At 41.0% G+C, this 22,539-nt stretch overlaps 2 protein-coding genes across 2 annotated transcripts in view; both read left to right on the forward strand.

Annotated features, from left to right (window-relative positions):
- LOC125010409 (neuropilin-1a-like) overlaps positions 1-3,342 on the forward strand; it is an 81,184-nt gene extending 77,842 nt beyond the window's left edge. Inside the window, exon 18 of the mRNA XM_047589004.1 lies at positions 303-3,342. Within this exon, the coding sequence (XP_047444960.1) occupies positions 303-577 (275 nt within the window). The 3' untranslated portion in view covers positions 578-3,342. The remainder of the gene's footprint in view (positions 1-302) is intronic.
- Positions 3,343-6,380: 3,038 nt separating this feature from the next.
- LOC125010704 (integrin beta-1-like) lies at positions 6,381-21,299 on the forward strand. Its single transcript, XM_047589466.1, has 15 exons — positions 6,381-6,540; positions 10,897-10,963; positions 11,333-11,418; positions 12,239-12,461; positions 13,932-14,102; positions 14,365-14,546; positions 14,640-14,795; positions 14,921-15,016; positions 15,129-15,218; positions 15,510-15,650; positions 17,500-17,702; positions 18,219-18,457; positions 18,545-18,767; positions 19,921-20,153; positions 20,248-21,299. The coding sequence occupies exons 2-15, from the start codon at positions 10,897-10,899 to the stop codon at positions 20,289-20,291; spliced, it is 2,154 nt and encodes a 717-aa protein (XP_047445422.1). The 5' UTR covers positions 6,381-6,540; the 3' UTR covers positions 20,292-21,299.
- The last annotated feature ends 1,240 nt before the right edge of the window (positions 21,300-22,539 follow it).

Raw genomic sequence — 22,539 nt, forward strand, 5'->3', positions numbered from 1 at the left:
CATTTCTTGCGTTTATTTTTTATTAAGGTTTAAAAATCTTATTCATATTTTTCTAGTATCCAAGTGTGGGTGGAGTGAAGCTTTTCTAAGACCACAGGCTCCGCCCACTGTGGGCTTCATTTTCCAGGTTCAGAATCCAGTGGGTGACGCCACGATGGGTTTGTCCATAATATAAACAGTTAGTGTGTCAGAGTAGGACAATAGTTGGTCTTAACCCATGTGGGTGCTGGAGAAAATCCAATCCATTTAACCGCGACTCCGTTTTCACTCTTTTAAATCTACTTTATTTCTTTCTCTTGCAGCCATGGACACCTTCCCGCAGGAGACCAGCGAACTCGGTGGCCCGGGCAACATGCTGAAGACCCTGGACCCCATCCTCATCACCATCATCGCCATGTCCGCGCTGGGCGTCTTCCTCGGCGCCATCTGTGGCGTCGTCCTGTACTGCGCCTGCTCGCAGGGCAGCATGACGGACAGGAACTTATCCGCCCTGGAGAACTATAACTTTGAGCTGGTGGACGGCGTGAAGCTAAAGAAGGACAAGATGAACGGACAGACTAACTACTCGGAGGCGTGAGCTGTGGGGGGGCGGGGGGAGGAAATGAGCCGGAGCTCCGCGAACTTCTAAAGGACACGTTGATGCGGCCAATCAACAGAGAGGGCTTGACGCCAACCAATGGGACGGCAGGGTGGGCCGAAAGTGAGCCGATGTAATTTTATTTCTCAGGAGCGGCAGTGGAAGGGACTGACCTGTAGGGGGCACTGTGTATAAAAAAAAAAATCTGTACAGCAAAAAAAAAAAAGAAAAGAAAAGAAGAAGAAAATTCTATTTGTTTTTCGGCGTGCTTCATTGATTTCACGTAATCACATGCTGGTGTTGAGACCAATTCAAGATGAAAGCTTATGTCCTTTTATGGAAAGATGAGATTCTTCTTTGTTGTTTTATTGTTTTCTTTTTTTTTTTTTCAGATGCCATTATTTCACAGAGAATGTGGAGTTTCGCTCTCCTGATACCTGGCCCTTTAGCCGGCCATGTGAGCGCGTGAAAGTGTGTGTCGCATTCATGTCCATCCACATATAAGGTGTGTATGAGTCCGTGTGGCTGTAGATACGTGCGTGTGCAATCACACTCGTGTTTATTTGTGTACATGAAGTGCTAGCATCTTTCTGTGTGCGCGCGTGGAGCAGGTTCTGACTTTGCGTCTAGTTCCGACAGTGCCTTTTTTTTCCTCCGGTTTTTCTGTTGCCTTGTTTTCCCATCGTCCAGGGTTCCTACAACGACACCAGAAACAAAAAGAAAAGAAGAAAAACACACTTTTCCAGACTTTTTTTAAAAAATCGTTAGCGTTCGTATTGTCCTGTCAAATATCACGTTGGGTCTTGGAGATGCCTTGATGACGGCTGCACTGACACCTACTTCAATTCTGAGTTGTACATTTCGGTTTCCGGAAAGCAAAGTTTCCCAAACTGAAGACGCGTAGGAGAACCCTGAACGCCTCATTTCCACGGCACATGACACATCCAACATATTGTACATAGGTTTTAATATATTGAGCTCCCTTTTCTATAACAAAGTCGCCAGTGCCGCAGTATCCTTTCTCGTTGGAATCGCCATTAATCTCCAAATTTGGAAAAAAGTTTGGGCAGTTTCTCTAACAAGTGGGATGTGGTTATCAGTTTGAGAACAGGACCGGGGTTTTTTTGTACAGGGTAAAATGGACAATTTCAGCATTTCCGCGGAGACACTGACGAGACGGGTCAACGCTCCTCGCTTGACACAACTGTTATAAACTGTTAACCACGTTAAGTGTGTTCAGTGTCTCTCTTCGGGAGTCTTTCATCAGGATGTGGACACTCTCTGAAAGCTGATTGTCTCAAAAAGAAAAATGATGTTTGATGTTGACTATCAGGTGACAGAAACGCTGTCTTCTTCTTAAATAGAGCAGAGACTAAAAACACAAATTCCTCCAAAAATAAACAACGGCTTCTTCGTTGGGTTTTCTTTTTTTTATTGCAAGAACATCTGCGGTATCGCAGCTGACAAAGAACGCACCAAGTTCAGAAGTGCCAAAAGACTGCAGTTCTTCTAACGGCCACTAGAGGGTGGCAAGATGGCGCCGACCGGGGGCGCCACACTGAGCTTCAAATCTGAGTTCTGTAGACGACGAGTTTCTCTGCATTTATGTTAAGTAGGTTTTGTCAAACACTATTTCTTTGAATCTACTGCACAATCAGTTCCTCATTTTCACTTTAAACTACATTATTATTATAGGAAATCACACAAATTTGGCTTTTTATCTTAGAAATTAGTTGGAAAAAAGAAAGAAAAATGGGCACGTGCTAATAACATTGATTTTTTTTGTGTTTTAGCTTTTAATCAAACATGTTTGATGATGCGCGTCTTTCGTTCTTGGCACTGCATAGATGGGACGACTGAGAAAAACTGAAAAGAATTACCTTCATTAATGCTCCTTTAAGTGGAGCAAAAAGTTATGGATTCAATTTTCCTGCACTGTGGAAAGTTAATCAGTTCTTCACATTAACAGCAGGCTTTAAAAATCTCATTAAGCTCAGTCTTAATCCCAGTAGATTTTATTTTTTTTTTCATATAGATGCACATGTTTACAGCAAAAAATAAGTTGATGACCGTAGCAGAATGTGTCTCTTAATTAAGCTCCTTCCCCTTTAACCCAGAAAGGATGCTGCAGCACTCGACGTGAAAAACAAATGTTGCACTGATATATTTAAAATTAAAAAAAAAATAAAAATAAAAAATGTGTTTATGATGTTGATTTATGAGAAGAGAGGAAGGCGGACGGATGTAGAGGACAGTGTTACCGTTGCTTCTTAGTTTTTTTTTTAAATGGTTTCAGATGAGTGTGATAATTCTGAAATGTACAATTTTACGGAGATGCTTTTCATTCTCGAAAAAGCCCACACTGCATCTCTTGGAAGCGTAACAATTTTATTTACCTGGTATACTATCACCTTGTGTTTTTGTACCGTCACTGATGTACGTGCCATGGTTTTGTTTGTTTGTTTTTTTGTTTTTTTTTTGTTATTCTTTGAGAAAGATGTTTTATTTTCAGTACCGTTTCTGTAGGTTTTTGCTGTTTCAAATCCAGAAAAAAAAAATGAAGAGGTAAAATGGACGTTTTAAAAGAAATACAAAACAAAACAAAAAAAAATGTAGAAAGCAGTGAGGCCTTACGTGACTAAAAGTATTGTTTGTACTTGGACTTTCTGGTCAGCTCCCAGACTCATCCGTCTCTGTTGTCTCAGACTCTCATCATTGACTATTACATTCCAAAGAATTGGATCAAATAAATGTTTTAAGTAAAACGCTGTGCCGACATTTCTGTGTGTTAAAGGGTTCCAAATCTCTACTCGTGTCTGTTCATAGTGAAAGTTTTATCTTATCTCATCCTTCTGAAAACTACTTTTGACATTTCGCAGCAGGAAAAACGACAAATTAAACAAAAGTAAATGATGGATCAGTTCCATTTAGTGTCCCCGTTGTGAACCTACGGAAGAGTATTAGGGCTACACATGACAAAAAAATATCAGAGGAGGTAGAGTTTTTAAAAAAGTTGAAATTTTGAGAAAAATAAGGCAAAATTTCAGAAAAAACGTTGAAATTTTAAGAGAAAAAAAAGTTGAAATTTCTAGAAAAAAAGAAAAGTAGAAAGTAGACATTTAAACCTCTGGAAATATAGTTGGTACTGCTGGCCTACTTTCAACCTTTTTATCAAAATTTCAACCTTTTTTCTTAACATGTTGACTTTTTTTATCAAAATTTTGACTTTTTTTAACAAAATTTTGACTTTTTAAACAAAATTTTGACTTTTTTTTTAAAAAAAAAAGACTTTTTTTCTCTAAGTGCATGATAGAAAAATAAATCTACCTTCTCTAATATTTGTTTCTCATGTGTGCCACTGTGTCTGATAAAGGCTGCCAGATTGTGGGAAAATCACCCTCTAGCATGCTCTTTAAATATTTCAGTCCTGAGACTGATCCAAATAACTGTTTGACCATCTTCTCCCTAAAATTTTAGCTTATCTTCATTTAAATTTCATTTAGAATTTAAAATCCTCCTCCTCACATATAACAAGTTTAAAGGCCTATCCATCCACCCTGTCTCAAAGACCTCATGGTCCCGCATCACCTCAATGGATTGCTTCACTTTCTGCAGGTTTACTTGTGGTTCCTAGAGGTTTCAGAAAGTAGAAGGTTTCAGTCGAAGGAAGTGGAACCAACCTCTTGGGTTTGGGAGGCTGACACCCTCTCTACTTTTAAAGTTCCTCCCACAGATGCTTGATCAGTTTGAAGAAATAGTACCAAGGCTTCATAATAATCTACGTCTGTCTTCAAAATTTTCAGTGCCTCAATTATTTTTCTTTTTATTTAAAGAAGTCAGATAGATTTTCAATATTTTTAACATAAATGTGAAGCACAATAACCAGTGTCATTCATTTTTTCAAAATTAATTTGTGATAGTGTTTATTTTGCAGGGAACAATCTGTGCACCACTACTGTAGACTAAGCCAGACTGATGTCATGTGACTTCATATGACGGAGGAGAAGGATAGATGGAGAAATTATGGAGTGATTTGACACTTTTTTTGTCTTAGCACGTAAATAAAAGAATCTACATATTTATGTTTTAAAGATGCAAAACAGTTTTATTGTCTTTGTGTTTGAGGAAATTATCATTGTTGTGTCTTGCCGTACCATGCTGTGCACACAAGGTGGCAGTGTTCTCCCTGCAAACCATTCCTCTATAGTACGATTCACAGTTACACAAACTCAATGAGTCACTGAGACTATGCGCTGCTGCTTTCTGTTTTGTGGCTTCACTGTAGGTGAGATTTCCGGCCCACAGCGGTGCCAGTGCACCACATTCACCTTGGTTGCCCCCACCTCAGGGAAGCACAATTCAGTTTATAACACAGTCTTCGTTACACAAAACGTCAGATGCTCCTTTTACTCTGCACACTGTAAGATATTACATGTGTTTTCATGCTTGAATTGTGAGAGATCCTGCTGGTTCAGTGTCTTAAAAGCCAACGCATTCCAACATCCTTGCATTTCCTCCTAGTAAATTGCAAACGGTCTGAACTCATATCTCACCTTTCTACCTCAGGGGGCAGGATCTTGGTCTGTGTCCCCCAGAAACAAAGTTAAAGCTGTAGAGCAGGACTTTCGAATATCAATGAACTTGGAGTAAGGAAAAAGTTACTAATGGAACTTGGGTTCTGTGAGTTCACTTTCTTCAGCTGTTGCAACCTACAGCAACAAGTGGAAGAAAAAAAAAATCACCAATGAAACCTTGCGTCAACAAATACACTTTCTTCAACCGTTGCAGCTATTGAACTAGGAGCATGAGAAAAGTTACCTATGTAACTTTGGTTCTATGAATACACTTTCTTCAGTTGTAGCGGCCTACAGCAACAAGGAGGGTATCTGACTTTGGTTCTATGAATTTACTTAATGGAAGTATCCACAAACAACACTGTAGATACAGTATATACATCTGTATATAGTGTATACAGTGAATTTGAATAGTAGTATGAACATGTAATGAGAGTAACTGGGAACGGTCACATGCTCTGTGACAGCTGAGAGTTCCTCAGAGCGACAGCGTGGGGAAAGGAACTATTTTTTTTGTTGGGTAGTTTTGGCGTACAGGAGTCTGAACAGATATTGTCTGGGGTGTGAGGGGTTGGTGGAGATTTTACCAACACAGGTCCTGGATGGATGAATGGATGGATGGATGGATGGATGGATGGATGGATGGATGGATGGATGGATGGATGGATGGATGGATGGATGGATGGCTGGATGGATGGATGGAGGAAAGGTCAGTACCAGTAATCCTCTCTGCAGACCTTGCAGCTATGCAGACTCCTCCTACAAACATTTGAAAACAAATTGTTCGCTCTCAGGAGCTCAGTGAATTCCAGTGTGGTACTGTGATAGGATACCACCTGTGCAACAAGTTTCCTCGCAACTAAATATTCCACAGGTATTATAAGAAAGTGGAAGCAACTGGGAACGACAGCAGCTCAGCCACCAAGTGTCAGGCCACGTAAAATGGTAGAGCGACGTCGCGGGATGCTGAGGAGCATAGTGCACAGAGGTCATCAACCTTCTGCAGTCAGTTGCTACGGAGGTCTTGCTTATGGCTGAAGAAGGCTTATGGCTTGCTTAGGTTGTGATCTTAAACTTTTGATCAGCTTTCTTAAGCCTTCTTAAGATCCAACGATGCAAAAAGTAAATTCTTGCAATTTTGTACCCGGTCTTAAGATTTTGATCATGTGTGAGATAGTTCTTCTTATATACTTTTTCCCCTATGTCCCTTTAGGGGCTCCGTACTTAGAGGTTCCATATTGAAGTGCTGCATCAAAAAAACAAAAAAATCAACAAAAAAAAACAGAGCCGCGACTGTGACTAAATGTGTTCGTGGGACTCTTCTACCTTACTCTGATTTATAAACTAGGGAATTTAACGTCGAATCATCAGTAAAGGCATCGTCTCAAGGTGAGTGGTGTTACTTTAACCTGCATTTGGCACATTCAAGCGGTCTTGAAGAGAGTCGTGAAGAGACTGAAAACACGAGTGGAAAGTAGGACTGGGCGTATTGATCTAAATATCGATAGTATCGATACCAAGGCCCGTGCTCGTCACAGAATTAATGTGAGTGCAGTTTCTCTCCAAATCTGTGCGTCAGGAGCTTCTCCTTATATGGACAGAGTTTGATACTCAAATCCTAGCATCACAGCAGCATCGCACAGCTGGAACTGATGCTGTCATTAAAATGCGTAGGTAACTACACGGGATACAGACTCACTTCTGTGGTGGAAAATTAATGAGCCGACATTTCCCTCTCTGTGCAATTTTTTAATATTTGTTGCTTTTGTGTACTTATTTGCTCGAGTAACCACTGTTACTGACTTTATTGTTTATTTATTGTTGTGTTGTTGACATTGTTATATTCATATTTTTGTTAAATTGTTCGTATCGTATGCAATTTAGTCAATAATGCAAACCTTTGTGAGTTGCAGTAATTCAAAAACCGCGTACTTTGACAGATCGCTGAAGATCCGCCCGGTTCTGAAGGGTTAAAAAAAAGGGGGTTAGAATAAGGCGATCATGAATACTCGTAAATTCAGTTAATTCAGAAACTAACACAATGTCAGACTATCCTATATTTTGCATTTCGTACTGGGCTGCACACACGCTCTCTCAGCTGACGGCTAAAACAATTGTATGTAGTTAAAGGGGAATTGTTTACATTTTGTACTGTTAAATTGTTTTATACCGTAATTAGTTAGGAAAAAACGATTTATTTGCCTAAATATTCGTCCTATATTTTATCATAATCGTAATCAACTAATTAAAGGCAAAATTACGAAATTATTCAATGATCATGACTTTTCAAGAAAGGTATCGGCATCGGCGATACTACCGCAGTATTTCTTTGGTATCGGATCGATACCAACATTCCCAGTATCGCCCATTCCTAGTGTGAAAAAAAAAGAAAAAAAAGGAATATAATGACTTCATTAACGGCAGGTTGTTAGCGGATAACAGATATTTATGCCCATAAAACGCCCTTTCAATATACAGGTTTTAGGAAATGTTGTCATATTTTAAATAAGCCCCGGTCGAGGAATCTTAATTTGGGCTTTATACGCAAAGTAGGCCTAAAAAAAACGACCAAAGAGCGCAGTGCGGGTGGCTAAAGAGGACATTTTAACCATGTTAGCCATCATCTCAGAATCGGAACTAACCCAGGAGCTTTTAGGAGAATATTTTGGTGGTTTTACCTTATTTGTGCTCCTAGAAGTAATTTTAATGGGGCAACTTTGAGCCACTTTAAACTCTAAGATCATAATACAGAACCCTTTACACCCATAAACCACTGAAAATGAAGTCTTTTAGGGGGTGAAACATTTTAATGTTCATAGATGGGATTTTTACCTTTAAAGTTTTAATACAGTGGCTTAAACCAGGTTTGACTAGTCATATTTAGTCATGTTAAATCCTATCATGAGCATATCTAGGTGTTTAAATTTACCTTAACAATGCTCATAGAAGTGATTTTGGTATGGCCACTTTGAACGTTGCTGTCGCTTTAAGCGCTAAAATCATATTTTAGTCGCTTTAGCTCAGTTTGTGTTCAATTAATTGACAATAATAATCATTTTAGCTGTCTTCTTCAGGTCCAAACTCCCACATACATCTAGATGTATCAAACAACTTAGGATGTATCACCGTTTGTATTACACCACAGCATTTTTAGGTGAGCAAAAGTAAAGGAACAAATAATCTTAAGGTAAATAACATTTAATATTTGGTGGTATAACCCTTGCTTGAAATGACTGCCTCAAGCCTGCGACCCATTGACATCACCAAACTGTTGCATTCTTCATTTGTGATTCCAAATGAAGCTTCTTTGAATTCTTGTGTGTTTCGAGGAGTTTCTCCCTTCAGTCTCTTCTTCAGGAGGTGAAATGTACGCTCAATTGGGATAAGGTCAGGTGATTGATTTGACCAGTCTAAAACCTTCCATTTTTTCCCTCTAAGTTTCGTAGATTTCCCACATTAACATCTAGTTGTACAAAAAGTCACGACTTGTGGACAATATCCTGACAGAGAACACAGCTGGTGTTCGCATTACGGACTTTATAAACTGTGGTCGAGGGCCCAGTAAGTCCAGGACATCTTACTGGTTAACCAGAGTCTGTTGTTCAGCCTTGCCCACAGCTGTGATTAAGAGACTGCAGTATGTAAGTGGGACAAGACTGATCTTGCCTGCCTCGCTAACTTCCTGTAAAGGAATCGTAGCCTCGGGGTGTTATTTCTCTTCCATCTTCTCTGTTGCATTTAAAAGTTTAAGCTAGTAATCTGTGTTTACCATGCTCTCACTGCAAGTGGGTTGGCATCACAATAACATAGCCACAGCACCATATGGAAGTGGGAGAATGTCTTTGATGCCACATGTGCACGCAGATAATACACTGCTCAAAAAAATAAAGGGAACACTAAAATAACACATCCTAGATCTCAGTGAATTAAGTGTTCCAGTTGAAAATCTTTATTCATTATATAGTGGAATGCGTTGAGAACAAAATAACACAAAAATTATGTAAATCAAAATTATTATCCCATGTTGGTTGGTGGCTGGAACGAGACATGATGTCCCAGATGTGCTCAATTGGATTGAGGTCTGGGGAATGGGCATCCCAGTCCACAGCATCGATACATTCATCATGCAGGAGCTGCTGACACACTCCAGCTGATCTCTTTGTCTGTACAACTTTGAGCTCTAAATTCATAATACGCTAGCTTAAACTGTGTTTGGATCTGACTTTTTTTAATTAGCTATCATCGTAAAGTCAAAATATAATAACCCAGAAGCTTTTACAACCATAGCTTGGTGTTTAAAACTAAAGTTTTGTTTAAGTTCATGTTTTTAATGCACTTAAGTGAAGTATTCATATTAAACAACATAGTTATGTACGAAAGCTGGTGATGGACCAGTTAAAATATGAAGTGATTTTCTTGTCTGCCATCACTTTGTAGCTGAGGCTTGACAATCACCTCAAAGTGCTGCAGTTGGTTTCAAATTTACGTTCCAGGCTTTAGTTCACTTGGCAAACTTTTAAAAAATATTTCCCACCCCAAAGGAACTTAAAATATTGCTAGTGTAAAGAGGTTTTTAATTGAAAGAAGCCTTATTTGACATTTTATTTTTCATTTTAAAATGCAGAAATGAGGCCAAATGAAGACTGGTAGGTATAATCCTTCTAAATGATGCTGCAACATAGACTATAACAGATCTTTGTCTAAGATGTTTTTTAGGAATCATATTCTTATGTATGCCACTAGTATAGTAGGTGGATATGTGACCCTGATCCCTTGGGCCTACTTTGAGACTGCAGACTGAATCAAAACTTCAGACTTGTCTGAAGATGATGACAAGCAGTGGACCATAACGACAAGTGGAGGATTAAGTTTCAGTCGATTTTTCGCTGTAGCTTTAGCAAGAAATTCCTCATAGCATTTGATGGGGGGGGTCATTAATTCAGATTTAATCTTTTGTGAAAATGCGGCTTATTGCTGGAGATGTTGCACAACACCAACACCCGAAGTTATCTCACTGAGTTGCTGGTGCTTTTAAGGCCTGAACATTTATGTTCATTTAATCTCTTCTTTCCGGTGATGTTATTATTTTGTCTTAACCGTTCTTAAGTGATCAACATACTGTGTAAAATTTAATTTTCACTCCTCAAGAAGGCAGTGAAAGCAAATTGCTTGGAGGAGTCAGTTGTCTTTATCCTTAAGGATGAATTTAGTCATTGCTTCATTTTCTGGAAGTTGATTTCTAATCAGCCTTAAAAGCACAGAAAGGCGCTGATGTTCATTTGACTAGGCTTACAGCCGTCTGCGAACATGACACCAGATGTATTTGATTGGGGCTGGTCAGCAGGTTAAAATCTGTTTTAAATAAGCCACAAATAGATATTTGTAAAGGTTTGAACACTGCTAATTAAAGTTGTAGAAGTTTACCACAAGATTTCTACTTCTGAAACATGTATACCAAGATCCTATGTTGGGGCCTACACCATTGTAAGCATTTACACCTGTGTACTCGTTTGTCAACGTCGTTCTGCCATTGCTCCACTAAAGCATTAATTGACTGTCTTGACTTTTTCCATTGTGTTTGCACACACCCAAGTAGTGTGATCACAGTTTTTAAGAGTTGTCTTCATGCCACATTAAACCCAACTGCAGTTTATTTTAGCTGCCACCTATTGTGCTTCTTTCTTCTTAGCATCTGTGTGTAGCTTTTGAATCCTGTGTTGAGTTATTTTGTGTTTTGTTTTACAGATGGATCTGCGGCTACTTTTAATAGCAACGCTATCAGCAGTCCTGAGTGGCAGCTGGGCCCAGCAAGGTAAGCTGTAACCGCCCCGTCTAGTTTGACTCCATTTTTCTTATCACAACTGTAAATTATTAACTAACCCTAGCGTGGTTTTCAGTGCTGCGTTTCCATTGATTTTTATTCTTTTGTATGATACAGACACAGATTTTTCTAAATATCTCCCTGGGTTTAAAGGCCATGTTGGTCGTCTTGGTTTACTCTGGGAGACTTTTTTTTATAAGATGAAGTCATGGCTTGGTGAGCTGCCTGGAGCTTTTCCCAGCATGACTCAGTTTTTGTGAACGGGGAAGGTTGTGTTTTTCTGCCAAAATCTGGTTTGAGTTAGTGGCCGAATGGAAACAAAAAAAACTGCCTTGGTTAAAATGAACTTGTCTCTTTCAGAGGGAAGCATATGCATCAAGGCCAACGCACATTCATGTGGGGAATGCATCCAGATTTCTCAGACATGTGGATGGTGCACAGATGAAGTGAGTTGAAACAGTGGAGCTGTGTTATCACATCAATAACAGTAGTCTAGCTGATAGCTTTAGCAGTGTATGCAGTCTCTGTATAGAATAATTTCCAACCCTGACACCATTGATATTTCGAATGTCTCCACATAAATAAATACATTCCGTGAATTAAGTTATTTTAAATAGTTTTTACTTTCAAGAAGAGGAACATAGATTTGTATTTCTCAGAAAATCATTGCATACAACTAGTTCTTACCCTGTACATACTTGCGAGATTAAAGAGTCCTTGTTCATGTTTGCCCTCCAACCAGAGACAAGTAAACCACAACTGCTCCATTAATTGCAAACATCAGTGCTGTTGCTTCTTGTCTTGACTGGAAACCTTTGCTGAAGTTTAATTGGCTGTCTTCAGTTCCTGATACAAATGTTCTTGTTGCAGTTGCAACCAACCACAGTATTAGAAAAGAGTGACTTGCAGGAGGTTAAAATGAAACCTCTTCTCAGTCTTCCACAGCTGGGACGTATCAGTCGCCTGCTGGTTAAAACAAATGACAAATGTTTTAGATGTTATGTTGGTCCCATCAAGAGACATTCCTACATTCGAGACATCTATTCACCTTTCCAGATGTTAGATTATATATTAGTGCTTGAGAAAATCAAATTATCAAGGCACAAATGTGATTAAGAAAACATTATGCTTGACTATGTAGATGTAAACTGAAATTTTGAGGGACATTTTTGTGATTTCCTAACACATGTACAAAGAAAACACAAGACACGATTTTCTCAATAGTGCTCTGAGTAATCCCTTAACAACCACATCTGCTTTTTGCAGAACTTCCTCACTGTGGGTGAGTCCGAGTCAGCCCGCTGCGATGACCTCGAGTCCCTGAAGAAGAGAAAATGTGATGTGGCAAAAATCGAGAACCCACGCGGAGGGATCACCATTGACGTAGACAAACCCGTTGGCGTTCGTCAGAAGGATGTGGCTGAGAAACTGGAGCCCAAAGAGATCACCCAGATACAGCCTCAGAAACTCACCCTGACACTCAGATCTGGTAAACACTGACTTCTGTCACCCATATGTTATATGATATAGTCAATATTTGGACAGTTGGCTAGTAAACCCAGCCCAAGCCTTGTCCACATATAAAGCGAATCACTCGTCCATCTACTTGTAGCTGAATGTTGGTCACTAGACTCTGGTTGCCCCTTGTTTATTTCACACCTCATGTGGTACCCAGGGAAACAACATAACATAAAAAACAATAACATTAAAATATTTCTAGTGTATGGCTGGAGATAATTCTAGGGAGGCAATGCAACGCGTAGGCTCCTATTTTTCAGTTGCTCGCCGTATATTATTCTTATTCGTCTACCGCAGTTTTTTGGTTCACTAAGGCTCCTAAACCACTTAAGCAATATAGACAATGTTATATCAAAATGTGCGTCTCGGTCGCGACATTTGTGCTGTGACTTTTCTTAATAATTGATCAAACTGAGGGAATAAGCTTATTTCCAGAATCAAACTGGGAATAAGCGTCAAAAAGGCGAGGGATTTTTCCCAAAGGCTCACATTCAAAAGTGAGAAAAAACACGAACATTCCGAAATCTACTCACTCGCTTTGTTGAATGATTGCTCGGCCATGGTTTGGAGTAGAAAAATGGTTAAAGGTTTGTACGGGGCACGACAAGTGTGGCTCTTTTTCTACAAAATGGCGTTAGGATACCTGCTGCAGTTTGGCCATGGTCGCAGTTTACGTTTTGGTGAAATTTTGGTTTAACATGGGTGTGTATCACTCCACTCTAACTCCACTCTAGTGTGGGGATTTCTCGGTTTTTAACAAAAAAAACAAAAAAACGTGTTCAAATTTGCCTGGTGGCCGCGTTTTCGAGGTACAGAGATAAAAACAACATAAAAACATAGGGATTTTTGCTGACTTTCCGATGGCATGGCTCTTATTCATGTTGGTCTTACAGGTTGGACTCCAGGCTCAGCCGGGCGAGGAGTGCACCCAGCATTGAACTTTGAACATTGAACTTTTCACCATTTGTGTGTATGTGAGAAGTCAGCTCTTTTCTCTCTCGTTATGGCGGCCACGGTTTTTGGTGTACATGCGTGGAAGAAACCATGTCTGCATGAGCTGGTTGGAGACAGGAGCTGTTGACCCCTGTAGCCATGGCAACTTCAATGAGCCACACGCACAGAGGAGCAAAACACAGTCTGGCAAAACATTATGACCCCCTCAGACATTAATAGCAATGGAGAAGGAGGGCAGATCTGACATTGGCAGAATTACATAATGGAGGCTAATTAACAGCAGCTGTGGATCTGGTTGCTATAGCAATATAATGCTGAGTCACCCAAACCACCAAAACATTATGAACATCTCAGACATTAACAGCAATGGAGACGTAGGGCAGATATGACTCCATGACCCCCCCACCCCACCACACTCAAATGTCGCCCAAAAGTCTTGTCATCCTTGTCATCCTTGTTTTGTTTTTTTATGTTTTTTTGTTTTCAGGTGAACCTCAGACTTTTCAGCTGAAATTTAGGCTCGCTGAGGATTATCCCATAGACCTGTATTATCTCATGGACCTGTCCTTCTCCATGAAAGATGATTTGGAAAACGTGAAGAACCTTGGGACTGACCTCATGAGGGAAATGCAGGAGATCACCTCAGACTTCAGGATTGGTGAGGAAGCGTCTACTCCTCTGTAAAGAATAGTGAAGAACTGAACTGCAGGCCTGAAGCTTGGTTTATACGTCCATATGTTAATCACTGCAGCGCCCAAATGTAAACGGTGTTTAGGATCATTGATTTGAAAGAAAAGAGGCTTAAACAAGGATGAGCATTGTGGACCCGTCATAGATGTGGAGCAGATGAGCCTTTTTCAGCTTTAGTTATATGTTTTTACAGTTCTGATTTAGAGCACATCCTGTTTCCCCTCCTTTAGGCTTTGGATCCATTGTAAAGAACACGGCGTTGCCTTACAGCCACTTCAGCTACAAGAACGTCCTGAAACTCACGAACCAGGGCGACGAATTCAACCGGCTGGTCAGTCAGCAGCAGATCTCAGGAAACCCGGACTCTCCAGAAGGCGGGATTGGTGCCATCATGCAGGTGGCAGTTTGCGAGGTGAGGTTTTGCCGTCACCAGTGAGGAGATTAAAGTTCGCATCCTGATTTATCTAAAACGCTGATGACCGGACCATTTTTGTCTTGATCTCAGGAGCAAATTGGCTGGAGGAATGTGACTCGTCTGCTGGTGTTTTCCACCGATGCCGGTTTCCGCATCGCTGGAGACGGCAAACTGGGCGGCATCGTCCTGCCCAACGATGGGGAGTGTCATCTGGAGAACAACATGTACACTATGAGCCACAACTATGTATGTAGTTAACCTTTTATTAGCTGGCCGAGTATGAAAACACTTATCAAGGCCTTCTTAATAGTAACAGTAGGATTATCCAAAGCTCTTATTAATAATTGTCTGTGTGTTCCTGTGTTTGATAGGACTACCCCTCCATCACTCAACTGGTCCAGAAACTCAGCGACAACAACATCAAGACCATCTTTGCCGTAACTGAGGAGTTCCAGCCTGTTTACAAGGTTTGTGTATTAAGACCATTGACCTTAATGTAGTTCACATGATGTGATTCAAAAGTTTATATTGTGTTAATGTTCTTGTTGTTTTTTTTTGTCATTTTTTTGTCTCTGACAGGAGTTAAAAAATCGTATTCCTAAATCTGCTATCGGCACTCTGTCCTCAAACTCCAGCAATGTGATCAAGCTCATTATTGATGCCTACAATGTGAGTCAGACTGGACCAGCTCCTTTTATACTGAATTCAAACTTCAGTCGTTTCATATTTTTATGCCATTTATCTTTTTTTTTGTAAAGATGAAGGACTACATGTATGCTTTCCATATCTACAGCTGTATCATAGCCTCCTAAAAAATACATAGCACTGCAAAGAGAAGGTTTGCACTTTGAGAGAGTCCTGAGCGTACAAGATTATTCAGCGACAGCTTACAGATCGTCACTACAAGTGAATCACCAATGGTGTGGCAAGTATTTGATCTTTCTTGTCTCCTTGGGGCAGTCGCTGTCCTCCGAGGTAATCCTTGAAAACAGCCGCCTGCCAGAGGGAGTGTCTATCACCTACAAGTCCATCTGTAAGAACGGTGTTGAGGGAACGGGCGAGAACGGCAGGAAGTGTTCCGACATCTCCATCGGAGACGAGGTAAAGATGAAGCTTTTTGTTGATTGACTGAGTTTAAGATTTCAAACTTGTCTGTGAAGGTTCTCAGTGCTGTAGGTTTAACCAACTGGAGTTTCTTGAAGATGTTTCATCCAAGTAGCTTCTTCGGTTCTTAAAGACTGGTGGGGAGTTGAGGTGTTGATCATCGGAAATTCAGGCAGATGCTTACCTGTTGTTGGAGGAGACTGTTTTGCCCTGTTTTCTTTCTCCAATAAATGGTTCTATAACCATTATCAGTCAGAGGCTCCAGATTCGACGGGTGAAACTTCTAGGAGACTGATGTTTAAACAGTCTTGTAGATTGATGTCAGATTATATATCTGCCAACTGGGGCAAATTTTCCAGTTTGGCATAGTCTTCACTGGATAAAAGAAGATTAAAGGAAGCCATCGTTGTCAAATTGGAAATCCTTCCCTGAAAAGGAGAGGTGGACTGAGATACACTCCTGATCAAAATCTTAAGACCAGTTACAAAATTGCAAGAATTTGCATTTTGCACTGTGGGATCTTAGGATGGTTCTAAGTCAAGCTTCAAAATGCAAGAATTAAGAAATGGAGGAAGAAACCCAAAAAAATTGAGCAGGTAATTTACTGAAAATGACAATTTAACTAAAATAGGCTGTTCATCAGCTAATCAAAAGTTAAAGACCATCGTTCAAAAAACCCGAAATCCCCTTCAAAACCGAAATGAAAGTTTCAAAAAAGGACTCAGTAATGAGTAGCCCCACAATTCGTGGTGATCACTTCAAAAATTCGTTCAGCATGCTTGATGCAAGTGTTTCCAGAAGGCTAGTGGGAAAGTTGCTCCAGGTGGTGAAGATGGCTTCATGAAGGGCATCCACTGTTTGGAACTGATGTTCATTTGTGTGAACTTTCCTCGTCGTCCGTCATCAAATGTGCTCAATTGGAATTAAATCGGGGAACATGCAGGATGATCCGAAAGAGTGATGTTATGCTCCTGGAAGAAGTCTTTTGTCTGGCGGGCATTGTGAACCGCAGCATTGTCCTGTTGAACCACCCAGTCATTACCACACAGACAAGGGCCGTCAGTCATGAGGGATGCCTGCTGCAGCATCTCCACATAGCCAGCTGCTGTTTAACGCCTGTTCAACCTGAAGCTCAATTGAAGGAAAAAGCCCCCCAGACCATCATGGCGCCCCCTCCACTGTGCCGCATAGAAAACATCTCAGGTGGTATCTCCTTGTCATGTGGCATTGAAGGAGACATTGCCTTTGAAGACGTTTTATGTTTTTGAAGCCCTTCCCTTGCAGATGCCGTCTGATGCTTATTGGGCTGCAGTCAGCACCAGTAATGGACTTCATCCGTGTCTTGGAGGACAGTCAATCGGATAATCTGACTCAGGGCTGTTGAGATTTGTTTGGGTCTACAATTTGACTATTTTGTTAAATATCTGTCAGGACCTTTTAAGAAATTCAAAATTACCGTCTTACTGCGTCCAACCTCAGCAGCAATGGCACATTGTGAGAGGTCTTGCTTATGCAGCTAAACAATCCTGCCATGCTCAAAGTGAGCTTTTTTGCTTTTGCCATCAGAAGGTCTTGACAGTGTGACTGCATGACAGAAAATGACATGGAATCCAGATTCTTGTGCATGCTTTTAAAGGCTGTAGTCTTAAACTTATGATCATTTTTGTGTATTATCTACAGAAGACGCTACTTGGATGAAAAGTCTTCTAGAAACTGTTCAAGTCCAGTTGTCTTCCTGTAGCATTTTTGGTTAACCGTCTGAACTTGTCAGGATCCTCTGCAAAAACAAACGTGTGGTTGAGAATAATAATGAGTCCTTGTGTGTAAACTCCTCTTTGCTTTCCAGGTTTTCTTCAATATCTCCATTGAATCCGAGAAGTGTCCGTTTCATGGCAGGTCTGAGACCATTACAATCAAACCTCTGGGCTTCACCGAGGAGGTGGAGGTGGTTCTGAATTTCATCTGCGACTGTGAGTGCACCAAACATGGAGAGGTCAATAGCGAGAAGTGTAACAATGGCAACGGGACCTTCGAATGTGGAGCCTGCAAGTAAGTGTTTTTCATTTCTCTTCCCACAAAATCACTCCTATTGTTTCAGACCAGTATTAATGACATGTTTGCCACCATTTTGTGTGCTTTTTTGATCTCTCTTAACCTTTTAATATTCCACTGGGTCGTATATGGGAGTTGTGTTTGAGTAAGTTTCTTCTGATTCCATTAAAAAAAAGTCATTAAAACAATCAGGTGAACCCAACGACTTCTTATTTCTCTATCTGTGTGCCAACTTTGATTAAGAACAAAACCACTTGGAATGATTCTGATTATTTTATGATAGAAACTTCAGAGTCTTGTCTTTCAAGAGAGGGCGAGACCATAAATGGTCTCGGCCTTTATGGACCATAAACCCAAAATGTTCATGAGCAGCATTCAATTTACTTTGTATTATGTCCTAAATGGGCGTTCTTTTGCAAGAAGTCTGAAATGATGAGAGGTTAATTATTCTCTGCTTGAATTGTTCATATTTGGTAACTCGCATTACATCTGAAACACTTTGGTCTGTGTCAGGTGTAACGAAGGTCGCATTGGGCGCATTTGCGAGTGCAGCATAGACGAAATGCGCACAGAGGACCCGGACGCCAACTGTAGAAAAGACACTGGCACAGACATCTGCAGCAACAACGGTGACTGTGTCTGCGGCACCTGCGAATGCAAGAAGCGGGAGAATCCTTCCGAGGTCTACAGCGGAAAGTACTGCGAGTGCGACAACTTCAACTGTGACCGCTCCAACAATAAGCTCTGTGGAGGTGAGTGTTAAAAGAAATGGCGCATTTGAAAGACTGACTTTTTTTTTGTGTTTTTGGTAAACCTTACCGTTGCCTCTGGTCTGTCAGGACATGGACGCTGTGAATGCAGGGTGTGCATCTGTGATACCGACTACACAGGCAGTGCCTGCGACTGTTCAATGGATACCACCTCCTGCCTGGCCAAGAACGGCCAGATCTGTAATGGCCGTGGTGAATGTGTGTGTGGAATCTGCAAATGCACAAACCCCAAATTCCAGGGACCAACATGTGAGACTTGTCCAACCTGTCCTGGTGTCTGTCCCGAACACAAGTGAGTCTGAAGTCTGTGAAGAATCATCCAGGTGGTGGTAGATCTGAAACAAAGGCAGCTGGACACACACATCCTCAAAGTAAAATGTATCTCTGAATGCAATGTTCTCTTTTAACTACATACAAAGCAGAGCTGAATTCAGTTCCAAGCATAGACTGTAGTAAAAGTGAACGCCATAACAGCTCCTCAAAAGTTAGAGCTCCCCCTGGTAGGCCATAAACTCCAACCCCTTTAGTTTTAGTTTAGTAATTTGACGCTTTGTAAACAGGATGTGACATCATGATGATTGATGGTCGCCACTGAGAACCACCCAGTGAATGGTAGAAAATGGTCTACAATGTTTTTCAGGCCAAGAACCCCCAACTGATGGAGAGATTAAGTAGGGACCCCCTACCTACTCTACTCTAAACTTGGCCTAGTGCTATCTATAAATATACATTATTATTATCTTTTTGCATTCAATATTAAGCTATCCCTTATCTCATCTCAACTTGTCTTCTACTACCACTTATCCTCACTAGGGTCGCGGGGGTTTCTGGAACCTGTCACAGCTGTCATTGGGCGAGAGGCGGGGTACACCCTGGACAAGTTGCCACCCTATCGCAGGGCTAACACAGAGACAAACAACCATTCACACTCACAGTCACACCTAGGGTCAATTTAGGGTCACCAATTAGCCTAACGAGCATGTCTTTGGAGATGGGAGGAAATATGTTGGATTCATGTTAATGTGTAATTATACAAAAAAAAATATACAAAAAATGTCAACCAATCATTTAGCGACCCCTCTGCAATACCACTGCGGACCCCCTAGGGGCTGCATACCCCCTGTTGAAGACCTATGCTCTAGAATATACCTGCTGATTCAGGAGAGGTCAGCTCTATATAACGGTTTGTAGCTCTTCCTAGCTTTCCAAGTCTTTCACATAGGTGCAGAGCGTATATGCACGCTTGCTTTAGTCCTCTTGGCATCACCTCAAGTTAAGGCAGTTTGGTGTGTCCCTGCCTTAAAACTCCCAGCCAGGAGTTTGCATGTGCCTCCAGTGTGTTGTATGATGCCTCCAACTTCAATTGACAGTTTGTAAACCAGATCTTTACTTAAATGACATCCACCAAACAGAGTGATTAAACATCTACATCCATGTCTCCGCAGAGATTGTGTGCAGTGCAGAGCGTTCGATGCTGGCGATAAGAAGGACACATGCGAGCAGGACTGCAGCTACTTCCAACTGTTCAAGGTCAATCATCGCAACAAGCTGCCGCAGCCCACCGACCAGTCCTTCCCCCTGTCCCACTGCAAAGAGAGAGACGCCAACGACTGCTGGTTCTACTACACCTACGCTGTCAGGGATGAAACCAAGGAGGTCTACGTGGTGGATGAGCTAGGTAGGATGGAAGCAACATGTCTTATCACTAAGTCAAGCAATGGATTTCATCAACTATTATTATAATAATTTATTTATTTTTTCCTGTGTTTTAGAGTGCCCTGCTGCACCTGGCATCTCCATCTTGTGGGGACACTGATATTGTCAAGTTCTGCCTTGATTTGTGCAGTTACTCCACTTGAAAGGGATAGGTATGTCTATGCGAGTTAAACTGGATTCCACTCATAGGACCAAACATTTTCTTCTTTACATCATCCATTTTTATTCAATTTCAGTGGTTTTACAGACTTCGTCATGAAGCATATATTATAAATAGTGTACATGTATTGTACATGCAAAATCTTATATTAACCTTGCTCTCAACAACAGGATAAATAAACAAATAAATACCTACACAGTGCATCCCTTCCCCTAAAGGTGCTAAAATAAATGTATTGGTGCAGCTAAAGTGACCTGTTATAATAATAATGTGTAGCAGACAATGTAACCAGCAAATGTGTGTATTAATGAAATAGTCTTAAAAAATATAAATTCCAATCATTTGAATGTAAGGCCTTAAAATGTCTTAAAATCTCATATGTCTTAAATACAATTTTGAAAGGTCTTAAAAATGTATTGACGATACTTTTATTTAAAGCAAACGTATGAACTTCAGTCTTGCTTTTAAATGTTTAAATTTTTGAGGACCCTATAACGTAACTACAAAACTAAAGCACCTGTGCAGCCCGGAATTTATCGAGCACAACCAGCTAGCTAGTATGCTGCTGTGTTTTTAGAGCAGAGCATAGCAGCGGAGAAAAGTTGACGGGACTCCACAGCATCACTTGAGTTTTCTTTGGCCAAGTTGTGCTAATACAACACTTACTAATAAGTAAGTTACTAACAAGCTAACAAGCTAACTGCTCAGACTGTGAGCTGAATATTATCCTTTACATTATAACCTATTGCCATACAGTAACGCTGGTTATACATGTAAAGCTGTGGTTGCTAGCAGCGCCGTGACTGAGGAGCAGCTAACCAGTTAACGCTGAGTTCTGAACAAATATTAGTTCACAATAGAGAGGCTTCTTTTGTTTTTAAGTCAGGTTCAGCATTTTGTATTCCAATGTGAAAGAACTATGAATAAATTCATATACTTTGCAAGTAATTCTGGACCTCCTTTTTGCCAGTATGGATGTGAAATGGATCTTAAATTGTATTCATTGTGGTCTTAAAAAAGTCTTAAAAAGTCTTCAAGTCTTAAGTCTTCTCTCTTGCTGTAGCTGCAAGTTCATGGCTGATTTGTTTGGTCATTCTTCTACTGGTGATCTCAGAAAGATCAGACCCTCCTGTCGCTTGGAACCATCACCCAGGTCTTGAGGGCCAGCTCAAGTGATGTCAGTGATGTTTTGGGAGCCAGAAGGCCACCGTCAGTCCTGGATCCTCATGTTGCTTTGAATCTCATCTATCCTATTGGAAAAGAATGTTTGAAAGCCAAAGCTCTCACATCGGATTGCTCCAAGGACAGTTTGGCTATCAGTAAGATGGTACCACCTTTGAACTTGGATCTGACCATGCAGCTCAAAGTACTTCTTGAGACGAGATGAAACCCCTGCTCCACATACCTCTGCTTTGACTGTATAACCTTTTTGATCCAAGGGAGTGAGTTTTGGCCTTGGATGCCACCAGCCTGATGAAAATTGGGCCCTGGTCTGACTCCCATTTCAGGTCGAGCACTGCCCCATAAGCATGTTCACTTTCATCTGAGAATGTGACTGCTAAAGGACCACCACTGCCTTGAAAGGGAGTAAGCGCTCTTGCAAACTTGATCTTGCCGAGCTCAGTGTAATCCTCAAAGAGCTTGATTGCATCTTCCCTGAGGCTGTATGGCAGTACTGTGACCCAGGTGTCTCTTATTTGGCTACTTGTGCTCTTGGCCTCTTGGAAAGCTCTTCACACCAGAATAGCTCCCTTTTGCTTTGCAGGAGTTACCAAGCCAACTGGATCATAGAGTCCTGAGACCTGACTGAAAAGCTCTCTTAGTGTCAAGGGGTTTGGCGCTTGAGCTCTGATTTGCTCTTTTAAAAGGTTTTGGCCAAGCAGTATTTTCTTCTTCCTCTTTAAGAAGTTAATTGTGACCAAGCCAAGGCCAAGTGCTTTGTTATCCTCCTCACGCATTTAATTTGGTAGGATGATGGTCTTTTCATTCTTTCCTCCCACTTTACCCAGAGAAGATACAAGGTTTGAGCTCAAATCCTCCAGCTTTGAGGATGCACTCAACATTCGCTGTAATGGTCTTCAGACAGTCAGGGTCATGAGACCTGGTTCATACCGACCACAGTGCATCTGTGCCCGGCTTCAGGACTCTACGTGTGGACATGCTCCATTGGCGTTTTCATCCCTCCCTC

Source organism: Mugil cephalus, chromosome 7 (genome assembly GCF_022458985.1).
Source record: "Mugil cephalus isolate CIBA_MC_2020 chromosome 7, CIBA_Mcephalus_1.1, whole genome shotgun sequence".
NCBI lineage: Eukaryota > Metazoa > Chordata > Actinopteri > Mugiliformes > Mugilidae > Mugil > Mugil cephalus.

Coding starts and splice junctions, on each gene's coding strand:
- LOC125010704 (XM_047589466.1), top strand. CDS start 10,897: ATGGATCTGCGGCTACTTTTAATAGCAACGCTATCAGCAGTCCTGAGT. Junction 15,651..17,499: donor ACATCTCCATCGGAGACGAG/GTAAAGATGAAG, acceptor TTTGCTTTCCAG/GTTTTCTTCAATATCTCCAT. Junction 20,154..20,247: donor CTACGTGGTGGATGAGCTAG/GTAGGATGGAAG, acceptor CCTGTGTTTTAG/AGTGCCCTGCTGCACCTGGC.